We start from the raw sequence: 14,840 nt of genomic DNA, 5'->3' as shown, positions 1-14,840 counted from the left end.
ACCAATAACTTGTACTCGAGCGCTATGTTGAGGTGTCTGAGGTGTTAGACTTCCTAGTTGTTTGCAAGTCTCCTATAACATAGTCCTACAAGTCCTTCACAACAATAGGTTGCAAACCATAAAACTCCACAATGGGTAGTTTGAGACATTAAGTTTGTCCTCTTGAGTGAGGAGACCAAGAATGCTGCCTTGATCATTATTCCCATGACATGCCAAATAGTAATGAACAAAAATTTGCAGCCAAATACTTCGGTGCTAAAGTATAGAGTGTGTACTTATCAAAGTACTCAAAAATCCCCATAGGATTAAGAAACAAGTACCAAACTATCAAAAAAATGCCAATGTACACAATGTCACCCAAATCAGCATATTGAGCTAAGAAATAATAGCAATGCACTGTTGTATTTTTTTTGAAATTTCAAAGAATTTGAAGAAATTTATACCTTATAGCTTGAATTTTTGCAAAATGTCACCTTGGGATGTGCACCAACAATGAATAGCAGTTGGAATCTACCTCGGGATGCATATCGGAGCCTCTAGGCCAAAGGCTCCCTTGACACCTTCGGCGAGGGATCATAGATGGGCAAGTGGCACTGCTTGGGTGGATTGAGGGGGCAAACACCACACGCTGTAGGTGGTGGCACAATTGGGAGTTGCACGGGTGTTGGCAGGGAGTAGGTAGCATGCAAAGGAGGCGTAGGCGGTGACACAACTGGAGGTGCATGGCTATGGGCAACACGCGACTAGAGAGCAGGTAGATGCATACATGAGTAAAGGGAGGCCGCGAGACAGAAGGAGATATAGACACAGACGTTGAAGTAGCAACAGTGGATTGGCGGAATAGGTGGCAAGGAAAGAACAACTACTGGTAGCCGCTTCCAAATGCGTCGTCAAGGTAGTCTTAACAGTGCAGGGGGCACAAAGGAGGTGGCGTGGGTTGTGCACTACAAGGTAGTGGGTGGCGCAAGTGCTCTTGGTGCTAGCAGGAGAGGCGTAGTGTGCAGGACCAAGGGTAGATAGGGCGTAGATGGCTACATTGGCAGCGACGGGGACAAAGCATTGGTGGCTAGACGGCGCCTATAGCAAGCAGATTGGGCTGTTGTGGCAGTGCCGTTAGCAGGTTGAGCTGACTGGCGGCTATAGAAGCTCAGCTGAGCTGAGCAGCTTACAATTCCTTTTCATCATAAGAACCAAGGCTGATGGTGGTAGGACCTCAAGTGGAGCAACCCTGGTGGCGGTGGCTATTCACAACCTACACGGGGACTGCTTTGATACCAAATGTGAGAAAATCGGAATCAACTATGGAAATATCACCTTGGGAAACACACCAACAATGAATAGCAGCTGGAATCTACCTCGAGATGCATATCGGAGCCTCTAGGCCAAAGGCTGCCTTGACACCTTTGGCGAGGGGTCATAGCTGAGCACCAGCACAGCTTGGGTGGATTGAGGTGGCAAACATCACACAGTGTAGGTGGTGGCGCAATTGGGAGTTGCACAGGTGTTGGTAGGGAGTAGGCAGCATGCAAAGGAGGCGTAGGCGGTGACACAACTAGAGGTGCGTGGTTATGGGCAATAGACAACCAGAGAGCAGGTAGGTGCATATAGGAGTAAAGGGAGACCGCAAGACAGAAAGAGGTGTAGGCACAGACGCTAAAATAGCAACAGTGGCATCGGCGAAATAGGTGGCAAGGGAGGAACAAGTGCTGGTAGCCACTTCCAAATGCGTCGTCGGGGCAATGTCAACAACACAGGGGGCACAAAGGAGGCAGCGTGGGTGGCGCACTACTAGGTAGTGGGTAGCGCAAGTGCTCCTGGTGCCTGTAGCAGAGGCACAGTGTGCAGGACCAAGGGTAGATAGGGCGTAGATGGCTACATTGGCAGCGACGGAGACAGAGCATTGGTGGCTAGGTGGCGCCTATAGCAAGTAGATTGGGCTGTTGTGGTGGCGCCTTTGGCGGGTTGGGCTAACCGGCAACTATAGAAGCTCAGTTGAGCTAAGCAGCTTACAATTCCTTTTCGTCACAAGAACCAAGGCTGATTGGTGGCAGGATCTCAAGTGGAGCAACACTGTTGGTGGTGGTTATTCACAACTTGCATGGGGGCTGCTTTGATACCAAATGTGAGAAAATTAGGATCAGCTATGGAAGAAAGAGAAACAAGACAGTGACAATAAGTGAGTTGAAATAAGAGAGTAGAGTGTACTTGCTGAACTGAAAGATAGAGTGAAAGTACAACCCCAGTTTAGGTCATAGGTTGACCTAACCGGCCTTCCACCAACTAACTAGAGCTAGGCTTATTTACTCTAGAGCCCAGTGTCACTACTTTAAGTTCCTAAGACACTAGGTGTACACACCCTACATTGACACTTCAATAATAAGTGTCCACACCACATGAAATGCATTGGGCACTGCCCCGAATTTCCAAATTCTAACATTCATGTGGACATGGGATTTGGGCACCTTCTTTCACCTAGCCTTTTGCATGGTTTGGCACAATAGCCCACCAGATTGGTTGTTCACAAAACCATTCTATTTATGATATACTAAGTTGCTCTTTACAGGGCCCTCTTTGTACTTTGCTTTTCACATTAGGGGAATTTCTTCAAGGTGTTAGTTTCATGTTCTTAAACAATTGTTTTATTCTCTTATGTAGCTTGCCCCCACTCTAGGGTCATATTGATAGAGATGGACAAGCTTCTAGAACTGCAAATAAAATGCAAATCCACCATATATACTTAGTAGCACTCTCTCTAAATTCTTCATATGGATAGGGTTTACATTAAAAAGAGTTTGACCTCTCATTTCTCACTCTCTTTAAACGAATGCAATGTCCTACTTAAGTTTGAGAGATGATAGCAAAGTAGTTATCTTAAGCTAATGTTAGATAACCATGGTAGGAGACTATAGTCACGATTTAGGCTTGCTTTAAGTTGATCCTTGTGGGGTTGAGGTGGAACTTTCCCTATGAGGTGAACTTAAGTAGTTTGAGGTAATGGAGTTTGATTATTAGAAGGAAGTTTTGAGTGGAAGTTACATTGATTACCTCTTGATAAATTTGTGCCATTAGGATTTTAGAAGTTACATTGGTTACCTCTTGATAAATCAATGCCGATCATCTTCCCTATATTAGAGCCAACCTTAAGTAGATATAGTGGATGGAAAATCTAAAAGTTGTTAAATGTTTGAAGGAATTTAGGGTTAATCCTATTCTTTTTATAGGACGGAAAATTCATAATACGAAGTAACTAAAGTGATTCAGACTGATAGAGTTACCATTCTAGGTTGCTCTCGCTGGTAAAATTATTGTAAAGAAGTTTATCTCGAGACCTTTCTTCCAAATACAAAATCCTATCAAACCTCAATTATACCATGCTAATAATGTATCTAATTTCCATGTGTAAATCTTTATAATAGGATTTTTATCATGATGTAATGTCTCTTAGCTATTGGAAAAACTTAAATTAAAAATGACTCTTTACTTTCTACTTGTGCAAGCTCAATAGCTCCTAAAATTTTATGTACGAAGGTCAATTATACCATACTATTAATGTATCTAATTTCCATGGGTAAATTTTTATAATAGGGTTCTTATCAATAATAGGATTCTTATAATGATGTAATGTCTCTTAGCTATTGGAAAAACTTAAATAAAAGATGACTCTTTACCTTCTACTTGTGTAAGCTCAATAGCTCCTAAAAATATGTTAAAATGTAAGAAGGTTTATATGAAATCTTAATAATGTATATTAAACTAGTTCGTTATGTGTTGTAAACCAAGGCGTTTTAGTTGACGTTAACTCTATTGAGTCACAAGAGAAGAAATCCCTTCTCAAACAAATAAAAAAAGAAAAAGAGAATAAGAACAAAAACCAGTTGTTTGTTGTAACGTAGACAAAATAGAAAACGATGATGGTTGTGATGTCCAAGATCGCAAGGTGTATCTTAATAAGCGTGTCCCATGTCCTTACTCTCAATGCAAGCTGGCAATTAGATAAAAGCGTCGCTTGTCTATAGAACACTTAATTGTAATTTTATCAAACCATATTAAAGTCAAACTAGCTGGCTAATGGACATGAGCCTAGTCAAACAGATCTCTAGAAATTCACAATCAGGATCGCCCCTTGTACTTCATTATGCAATACTAAATGTATGGTGGCTTTATTAAAAGCCATCCCTCTGTCATTGTCGTGTACTTCTGTGTGTGCATGTTCATGGAGTTGGTAGGTATGCAGGGGCCGCCAGCAACATGTAGGTCAAGATTGAAATCCAGCTTCAAGATTGCAATGAGATAGATTGCCAACCATCCTCCCTCACATTTCAGAATGCTGCAGGAGGTGCACCTGGGTTTGACTTGCGGGCAGTAAAACAAGCAAAGACAAAAGCCGAAGAAGCAGCTTGAAATTTGTGCACAGTTGCATGCTCCATTGACAGAATGTGTGTAGGGGTGAATCAAGCCCATGACTCCCCCAGCCATTTTCTGTCTGCTGTCCATGTTGCGACTTCAATCAATCTTTCTCCTGCACCTCTCCCACCGTTGGGCTGTCTTGATATTTGCAGTGTTCATTTTTGTGCTCAGCTTTAAACCCATTGGATTTTATTGTTAAATCATGAGCTTGAAGTTACCACTCAAGTGTGTATCTAACTATCTAATTATAGCCTCCGTTTGTATCGGTTGCAGCAAATGCTGGAGAATATGGTGGGCTGCATAGGGTCTATGGTCATCATAGCTATACTGGTCCCTTGGTTTCTACTCTGTTTTCCACCTTTTGTCCTTGCATTACTATACTTTGGGAAGCGCTATATCATAGTATCTAGAGAGCTTAAAAGGCTTGACGGTGTCTCCCGATCTCCTATCTATGCACAATTTGTACAGACATTTCAGGTATGATTCTCTCCTGCATTTAGGAGCTTGCTTTGCTTGCCCATTTTGCAGAGCTTTGAGATGTACATGTTGGAGTTGCAAAGTGAGACATTGGACTCCTGTGCACGATATGGTGTAATGTTCAAGCACTGTCTTTCAGGGCATTGCCTCTGTGCGTGCATTTGGCATTCAATCAAGAATGCATGATCAATTTGCTTCATTGATAGATGTCAATCACAGAGCATACATTCTGTTTGTCCACGTCTCAAGGTGGCTGGGAACGAGGCTAGACTTTGCAGCTGCCTTTTGTGTTGCAGCTTCAGCCTCTCTAGTTGTTCTTCTTAGGCAAAAGCTTTCCCCTGGTTTGGCTGGTATGTTAAGAACCCTTGGGTTTTGTGAAAATTGAACATCTATTGAAGTTTGTCATAGTTATAATTTTGTCTTGCAGGTGTTGTGCTATTGCAAAGCTTGCAGCTGACAGGATTCTTCCAGTATGGTGTTCGTTTAGCAGCAGATACTGAAAACTACTTCACGAGTGTGGAAAGAATCAAAGCCTATAGCGACCTCCCTTTAGAGGCGGATCCTCACACACAGCCAGGAATTATCACAGAAGATTGGCCCTCGCAGGGTGAAATAGTGTTCAAATCATATTCAATGGCCTATAGAGAAGCTCTTCCTCTGGCTCTGAATGGATTGTCCTTCAAGGTCAAAAAATCTTTGCTGTGACGTGATTTATCTAGGTAGCAAACCTCATATAGTTAAAGATATACCATTTGAAAGGGAGCAAGGTTCTGCTGTTATGCTTACATGCTTCTGATCTGTGACAAGGGTTGCTAAGATTTCAACTTCATTGATCCACTCAGGTAAAAGCACAAGAGAAAATTGGTATACTGGGACGTACTGGTTCAGGAAAATCAACTCTTGCAGCAGCCCTTTTTCGGATGGTAGAAAACAAAGCCTGTAGTGGAGCCATTCTTCTAGACGGTGTCAACATACAGTCTGTTGGGCTAGATGATTTGCGACAACGAATCTCCATGGTACCTCAAGTAAGACTGAATGCATGACATACACACGTGAATATATTGCATAGTTGACCCATAATTGAACACTGTTTTATCTTGGCAACAGGACCCGGTACTCTTTCAAGGAACATTGAGGTTCAATCTGGACCCATTCGAACGGCATAGAGATAGCGAGATACATGAAGCGCTAACCAAAGTATACATGTTGGAAAAGGTCAAGAGCCTTGGTAATGGGCTTGACAGTACAATTTCGGAGAGTGGTGAGAACTTGAGTGTTGGAGAGAGGCAACTTCTCTGTTTAGCAAGGTGCCTACTACGGAGGTAAAGAAAACAATGAGCTGCCGCACCAGCAAAAATGCCGTTCACTATGTAGTTTGCAATGTTACATGATTGTCAAGGAGCGGGATCACTAATATTTCTTCTTTCATTCTTCAAGGTCAAAGATCATAGTCATGGATGAAGCAACAGCATCTGTTGACACCAACACAGATCATCTGATTCAGATGACCATCTCCGAGGCTTTTGTGAACTGCACTGTACTTACCATTGCACACAGAATAAACACCATAATTAATTGTGATCGAGTACTTGTTCTGGCAGAGGATGGACGCATGGCTGAGTTTGACTCTCCCATCAACCTTCTAAGACATGCAGGTGCGACATCAAATGATGTGTGTGTTTATTTAGTGGTCGATACTTCTCCACTATGCTTATGTGTCAGATCATTTTTTTAAAACATACTGGTCGATACATTTCTACTATACTCAAAACATGTACATATATATTTTGCAATCTGCCATGAACATCACAGATGCTTCAATGATGCCTCCAACAGAAGATTATCAAGGTCCACAGGAAAATGTGTTTGCAAGGATGGTTGCAGGAACAGGGCCGTTAGCATCACAGCAACTTCGGAAGGCTGCAGAGGCTGCTGAAATCAAGAGGCTACAAAGGGTCAGCTAGGATGTGTTTTCTGTTTCAGGCTTCACAGGATTCTACAAGCTGCCGTTGGAGGAAGATAGTGCGCATTTACATGCTTTGGCAATGCTTTCTTCGAGTGATGATAGCAGCCGTTTTCCAATAATGTTTGAAGTCATATATAGCACAAAGGAGCTGCAACGGAGATTTAACTGTTCATTTGAGGATGTATCTTTTGGAGCACCAGAATTCCTTAGAGAATCCACAAAGCATCCTATCCCATGTCAAGATGGAACTGTTTGGCACTCTTTACAGGTTGACATGGAGCATCTTTCTTTTGGAGCACCTGAATTCCTTAGAGAACTACAAAGCATCCTATCACATGTGAAGATGGAACTGCTGTGTTGACATGGTGGTAAGCATTCGGATGCAAATGTCAAACAACATGGACGTCATCAACGTACTTAACAATAATGGTAGCTAACATTAAGTAAACCTTTGAACCCATCAGACCAATAACATCGTGAACACGAGGGTATGTTTAAAACCCTTGCGATTGTATGCATGGAGTATGATGACACCAAGTTATGCTAAAATATATTTATCCAATGATGGTTACTAGCCCTTGCACCTAAATGCTACGATAGACATATTCATGCGAGCATGTTGATTTTTTCATCAAATAGGTATTATACAAAACGTGAAGCCCACAAAGTAGTAAATTAGGTCCAATTTACAAACAATAGGGACTAATTGTTTCATGGCTTTAAGTGATGTTGAAAAGAAGAAATAGCTTTATAAAAGACAAATTCCAATTATACTAATGAAAATATATGTATTTGCACAAGTTTTGGTAAGCCAAATATTTAAGGTTAATTTTTAGGAATTTGTCCACTAAATTATCATGTATCGTGTTGTAGGGGCACATCAAATAATTGGTCATGTCCTACTTTAGTTCATTTTGGAGTTGCAATGGCTCTAACCATAGAGCAATGCTAACCAATTCTTAGCTTACATGGGGCAAGTTGTCTTGAACACTTGGAAATTTAGGTATTATTACACCAATTCTCCATCACAACTAGATTGTCAAAAAGTGTGGCCAAGGATATGATTTATTCAATATTGCATTGCTCACTAGACTAGATTCCACGTTCTCAAAGATAAAAAGGAAACATGAACACTGCGAGCATGTTGATTGCACCTATGGTAGTTCCTTCTTGATTTGAACCATTGCTAGATTCATAGACTCTTATGGATACTAAAGAGAAATCCTTACTAGGCTAGTGGGAGAAAATCCCACTTTATTATGATTGCAAGGACCATAAAATTATTCCCTAGCTTTTTTTACCACCTCTATTGGTCCAGGCTTAGCGAGATCACTACCCCCTCGAAGCTTTCTTTTCCTCATCACCCCTTAAAAAAAGATTCTTTACCAACATTGTTTTTTGTTCCTATTGGTTTGAGGAAATCTTGAGCTCGTGGTGCTATGGAACACACTATTGTGGGAATTGGAGATTGCAAACTCTCCACCTACATTGCAATCAATAGTTATTTACTCTCAAAAGGGATTCCAATTTGTCATTTCCTAGATATGACCTTCAATCCTAGTCGTACAAATGAGAGATTTTACATTGGTAATTGATGGTGTAGTGGACCACCATGTATTAGCACATGGATCCCAATAAAAGGTTATTAATAAGCTTTTTCATTTGTGAGACAGATGGGGCAAATAATGTACAAAATGCACTAGGTCACAATAAGGATGTAGCCTTTTTGAGCCCAACTAATATTGCTTATGGAATTTCATGCCCTTTACTTACCACATTTATGATTTTTAGATAACCATAGCACAAGAAGTTCAAGTAAATTCATCACACGTGTGCATGTAGGCATTCATGAAGAAAACAACACACACACGCTCTCTCTCTCTCTCCATATTCATGTTGGTTTTTAAGTTCTCATAGGTAGTAGGGTCCTTATCTTTTCCTTGCCTTTACAAAGTCTATTATATAGGTCTCTTTAATATTCATAAATTCATAAATTTGTAGGATTATTCATTATTTGCAAAATTACACACATTAAGGCTGGGTTCAAACGGAGGCGGCAGCATTGCAATGTATGACCAACCTTCCGCCTCCTTTGTGTGAACAATAAAGCCGGAGGCACAATGTGGTACAAGAAGGTAAAGAGAGGTTCTTTCTTAGTGCCAAGGCTCTTCCGAGGGGGAGGGGGAAAGAGGGTAGATTCGACGAAAAGAGAAGCGAAGTCTCAACTATTTAGAAGATGTCACATCAAAGGCATTCTTTCTTAGTGCTGCCATTGGGCACATGCCTGAACAAGAAGCGAAAGCTAGTACAATTCAACAAATGAACTCCTAGCCGATTGATAAGTCTAAATGTTTGAAAATGACCTCTTGTCGGCCAACTCTAAGCCCAGTAATAAGTCTAAATATTAGAGAATAATAATCCATCCCTACGTATTATCCGCCGGCCATGGGGCTCGAACCCATGACCACAAGGTTAAGAGCCTTGCGCTCTACCAACTGAGCTAGGCCGGCTAGTGCTCACATTGAAGCATCAAAATAAATAAATATTAATACATATGCGTAGAAGTTTCTGTCCCTATCTTTGAGATTGCAGATACAAATCAGAACTTCTGAGATGATATTTTGTCCCAGTTTAGCTTTTAGAAAGATGACTTCAGTCATTCTCCAGATCAATGCAAATCGGTTTATCTGGCAACAGTTACTAATCCTGCGAACTGGTGCTACGTGCCAGAATGCCTGCAATTCAAGAGTGCAAATTAGCACTATAAATGCTTGGGATTACTGCACAGGAGTGAACCCCCCAATGATTTACAGCAGTATTTTTCTAACCCTTCAAAGCAATTTCGGCATGCGACAGGCCATGCATGCATGATCAGTTCCGCACAACACTCGACTCCATCCGTCGTATTGAGACGACGTGTTATGGCAATCGACTTAATGTTGCGAAGCAAAGCACTACTTGTGTGCCATTAAGTACAAGTTTGTGCTCCCTTCTTGATTTATATGATGGAGCATTGGATGGGAGTGCTATAAAGAACGTGGTAACTCTTGCAGATGAATGCAAATTTACTGCTCAGAAGTGGTTCCTTGTTCCTTTTTCCATGCCAAAGCTAGTGCATGTGTGCTGCAAAGTAGTACCTTCACGCAACCTCCCACGTGTAAATGCATGGTTCTGATCAACTTGATTGCTGATTCTGGTGTCTACTTCCCCTGCGGCGCCACAAGCGCATAAACCACAAAATTCATGATTGTATTGCGCTAACAATAATAAGTAGAATAAAAAGTAATAATATGCTACCTTGCAAAGCGTTAGAAGAGACTAGGGATGCTTAAGTCAAAAAGATCCAACAATGGATGTTAATGCTCTTGTAAGTCCTCACTAGATAAGCTATAATATACTACTTGCAATGCCTTAGAAGACATTGTGTTGACTATTTAACTAGGGATGCTTAAGTTAAAAGGAGCCAATAAAAAATTTAATTGCTCTTATATCTCCTTAAGTATAGGATTAGGGAAGTTACTACATGTATATCCTCTATATCACGTGCATTCAAGGCTTATTTATGAATATTTTTATTTGTGATTTTTTTAAATAAAACATAATCATTTTTTATTCAATCTGTAAATAATCCCTTTATATAATACATTTTTGTATGGTAAAATTGTATAAACATAATATTTAAAAAATACTTTATTTTGAATCTATGTGATGCACACATATATTTATAAGTAACTTACCCGAGAGTATAGGCTTTGGAGGAAAAGTAAAGACAAAGATGGAAAGACAACCTTAGAGAAGAGACTAGAGAAGAAGATCAAAAAGTAGCTAATAGATATGGGAGTAATGTCAGTGGGATGTGAAGTCTTGTACTATTTGTCAAAAGATTCAACATGAAGCAAAAGAACGTTGGTATAACCCAAATGTGAGGAGTGCCAAGATGCAGTGAGCACTCCCAGTAGCACTTGTAAATCAGATTGTACCTAAAATGGCACCACAGAGAGGACTCAAGGGTTTGACAAAAAGGGTTTGCCACAAAAACAATGGAACAATGACTAGCCAACACCATGAAATGATGCATAGCAAAGGCCAAGAGGACCTTGCTACTATTGTGACAGGCAGAGATATATGTTAGGACCAAACTGTGAGTTATGGGCATGTCATACGCTTGAAAGAGGGATGCAGATCAAAAGCCAACAAGAAATACAACTGACAAGAGCACATCATGGTTAGCAATCACTGATACTCACAGCTCTTATCATAGTAAAAATCCTTGAAGAGATCACAAAAAGGGACATCCAACAAATGTGATTATTCAAACTGCATTATAGTGGAAGATTGTCCAAAAGATACTAAAGTCTACCTATTACTAGGGTCAAAGCAAAGAAAAAGATAGATTGGCATGAGATGGAAAAGGCTAGAGAGATAGCTTCAAAAAAGAGATACAAAGATTATAGAGAAAAAAGGGGTAAATCAGTTCAATCTTGTAGACTCGCTACATGAAATGTAGGAAAGTCAAGAATTTGATCAAGGATAGCAGTGTTTGCAAGAGATTTTGTAGTAGAAAAATGAATATGATAATGGTTTAGGTCCCCATGAATAGCAAGAAGGCTCTCATGGGTTGTTTAAAGCATTAGCTAAATCTTCTTTGCAACTTAAACCCTTGAACAATGCCTTGACCTTATTCTAGGTTTTAAAGATAAGCTATTGTCAAGAATTATGACCACATTGGGAAGAGTGTGAAAGAAATGTATTGAGGATGAAAAGGGTATATTAGAGTACCTAACAATGGTTCCTACATAGATAGAGGTGGTTGACTACAAAGTACATACTATTCAAGTAGAGTGTTCGCGAATTAGAACACTAGTTTTAAGTAAGTAATTAGCAATTCTATGCAAGAGGTTTAGAGGGCTAATGAAGAATTTCAAAAATTGTAGCACATTCACCAAATAGAGGCTAGAGAGGCTTTGGATAAAGCCAGCCAAGCAACTGACATTGATGGAAAGATGAAATTTGAGCATATCATGAACAAGTCAGCAAGAATTTTTGAAGATGATGTGTGAAAGGTAAATTTGGATCCGACAGGTTCTAAGCCAATAAAAATGAGTGTTTATGTTGTTGAAGACTATAAACAGTAATGAGTTCATTCTCTTCAAGGCTTCCAAGACTTACAAGACATCTTTGCATAGGATTACACTAATACACAAGGCTCTAATCCTAGGGTATGCCAACATTACATAACTTGAAAGTGGATGCCAAACATATAATGCAAAAGAGGTATAGCATGAATGCCGATTATGCAAAGTAAATAAAGAAAGATAGTGATAAGCTTCAAGTTTGTTTCGTTAAATCTGTTAATGGAGTTATATGACTTTCACCTATTATTGTTATCATGAAAAGAAAGTTTCAAGTTTACGTGGAATATAGGAAGTTGAATGTTACTACTATAACATATCAGTTTCCTCTTTTGTTTATTGATTCTCTCCTATATGATGCTATTGGACATGAGATTTATAGTCTTCTTCATGGATTCTTAGGGTACAACCAAATTAGAATACACCCTAAAGACATGCACAAAATAGCATTTATAACAGAATAGGGAGCATTTGTAAGTATAGTCATGAACTTTAGACTCAAGAATGGTCCACCAAAATTTAGTGAGTAGGTTATAAGACTTTTGATTCATACCTAACAACATTCATGAGGGTTTTCATTGATGATTTTTGTGAGAACGGTAAAGAACTGATCAACCATCTTAGGTTAGGTTTTGAAAGTTGCAAGAAGTTTAGTATGTCATTGAATCTATTTAAATTGCATTTGATACTGAGCAAGGACTATAGCTTTTTGGGCACATTATTTCAAAAGAAGGAAGGGCTATTCACTTGTGGAAGATTCACTTGGTTTAGAAAGTGGCATGACAGTGCAAGAAGTCATGAGGTTTGTTGGCCAAATCAAATGGCATAGCAAGTACCTCGAATACTTAGTCCACATATATGTAGTATGTTAACTATGTTGATAAGAAAAGGTGTCTAATTTATTTGGAGAGACGATTAGAACAAAGTACTATTCAACATATTAAAGTAGATGTTGGTGGTGGCTCCAGTTCTACAACCCCCACTGTGGGATTTGCCATTCCATTTTTTTAATTGATGCCTCTCATATTGGTATAAGAGTTGTTTTGATGGAGGAGAAACTATACTATCACATAAAGAGAAGATTTAGGGATGATTTTTGCTTTGTTCCATCATTATTTGTTGAGGAACCCAATGATCTTTCATGTAGATCACCAAGCTCTCTTGTACTTCATAAAGAAGCCATGGCTTACAAGGAGATTGTCTAGGTGGATGCTCTTATTGTAGGAATTTGATTATGAGGTTGTTCATACCCCTAGAAAGGAACATGCAATAGCAAATTGCTTGAATAGAATTGAATCCATAGATCCTCTACAAGAAGCAAATGATCAACAATTTCATAATTGTGATTTGTTTGGAGTATAGGTACATTAATTTGATTCTTATTATGATTGGATGATCAATTTTTTACTTGATGGTATTATGCTAGTAAATCTTTCTAAGATTAGAGGAGAAGATTGGCCTTTCAAAGAAAAAAAATTTATGCGATTATGGGAGTTTTATATATGAAGGGTATTGATCAAGGCTTGAGAAGATGTGTCCAGAAGAATCATGAATAGCATGTAGTCCTGCACGAAGCTCATGGAGGCTTAGTTGGAGGACCTTTTCTTGGAGATATTACAAGACAAAAAGTGCTTCAAGAAGGTTTGTTATGGCCTACAATGTTGAAAGATACTTATTAATATGCCATTAGAGTGCATTGCCTACATTTAGGAGGGCCAACAACCCATAGCCAAGATATAGGATCCAAGATCCTCCAGTGTTGCCTCTATAAATAAGCTTTTTAAGAAGATTATTATTTTGAAAAGAAATCATGTTAAATGCATCAATTTAGATCAAGTTGTGAATTTATTGATGACAAGTTAACAAATGTATACTCAAACATCATGCAACCCAATTGCAAGAGCTATAAGCTCTAAATCATTAATCAATCTCCTCTTTTTCTCTTTTCTCTCTCTTCTTTATTTGTGACAATAGAAAGCAAACCCAACTTACATAAGGAAGTTCCTTTATTGTCTAATAAGTATGTTAGGTATGCTCATTGCCTCACCCTCATAAGCTGCCATCAATGATCCATGGTCTAGGACATTGGTTGGGTCGTGACTTGTGTGTCAAATAAGATTTGTGTGACCAGATGGTAAGAAGGTAATCTTTGCAGATCTAGTCTTTGAGTTTATATAGAGTAGTTATGGTAGTAGTAATTCGAGGCACAATGCATCGATTTGCGGAGTGTGGGAGTTATCATGGATCCTTATTTTGGGGTCAAAGGACCACGGAAGAAGCCCTTAGAGATGGGGGGTCTAAGGGGGCTAGCAGCCCCTTGATGGGAATCCAAGCGTCTCGATGTTATGTTGAGAAATAGACAAATGATGTATGCTCCAAGAAGAGATATCTTGAATCCCATATGCATAGTGAGGAGAGTGGATGAAGTTGGAAAGCTATATTGTACTTGACTCTTATTTCAATGAAATGCTATTGTTCTTTCAATTAAGTGTCACTGTCATTGTCCATATACACAAGAATGTGTTTATGAGTCCAAGTCTCAATCTTGGAACCTAATTCACTTATGTGACAGGTGGTCTTGTCTGAGTCTATATCCTCATGAGTCTTGTCTACATTTCCATCCTCCATAGCTCATGCCATGCTCTAGATCCACATCTTTTGACATGGTATTAGAGCTCAACTAAGCATGTTTTGAATATTGCAACTCGCTCTCGAAATTTGTGCATGTCCCTATCATATGCCTGGATCTCCATGCATAGGCCACGACCTGTTTTGCAACTATAAGGCAATGAAAGCCCACTAGAAGAGCTTCTCCCTTAGTAAAAATCTCCGCCAATGGGTATCTGAACGTGTTGCAG

At 39.6% G+C, this 14,840-nt stretch overlaps 1 protein-coding gene and 1 non-coding gene across 2 annotated transcripts in view; one reads left to right on the top strand and one right to left on the bottom strand.

Moving 5' to 3' along the window:
- The window catches only part of LOC148038773 (uncharacterized), a 124,538-nt gene extending 117,156 nt beyond the window's left edge, over window positions 1-7,382 (top strand). Inside the window, exons 14-20 of the mRNA XM_087674616.1 lie at window positions 4,681-4,884; window positions 5,024-5,234; window positions 5,312-5,568; window positions 5,727-5,909; window positions 5,992-6,206; window positions 6,322-6,539; window positions 6,697-7,382. Coding sequence (XP_087530742.1) covers window positions 4,681-4,884; window positions 5,024-5,234; window positions 5,312-5,568; window positions 5,727-5,909; window positions 5,992-6,206; window positions 6,322-6,539; window positions 6,697-6,848 — 1,440 coding nt within the window. The 3' untranslated portion in view covers window positions 6,849-7,382. The remainder of the gene's footprint in view (window positions 1-4,680; window positions 4,885-5,023; window positions 5,235-5,311; window positions 5,569-5,726; window positions 5,910-5,991; window positions 6,207-6,321; window positions 6,540-6,696) is intronic.
- A 1,905-nt stretch (window positions 7,383-9,287) lies between these two features.
- Window positions 9,288-9,360, bottom strand: TRNAK-CUU (transfer RNA lysine (anticodon CUU)). Its single transcript has one exon. It is a non-coding gene; the product is annotated as a tRNA-Lys (tRNA).
- Window positions 9,361-14,840: the final 5,480 nt, after the last annotated feature.

The sequence above is a fragment of the Lygodium microphyllum genome, chromosome 3 (genome assembly GCF_053477565.2).
Source record: "Lygodium microphyllum isolate KBCC chromosome 3, Lygodium_microphyllum_v1.1.10, whole genome shotgun sequence".
NCBI lineage: Eukaryota > Viridiplantae > Streptophyta > Polypodiopsida > Schizaeales > Lygodiaceae > Lygodium > Lygodium microphyllum.
Note: the sequence above shows the minus strand (reverse complement) of the source record. Positions and strands in the feature narration are given on the sequence as shown.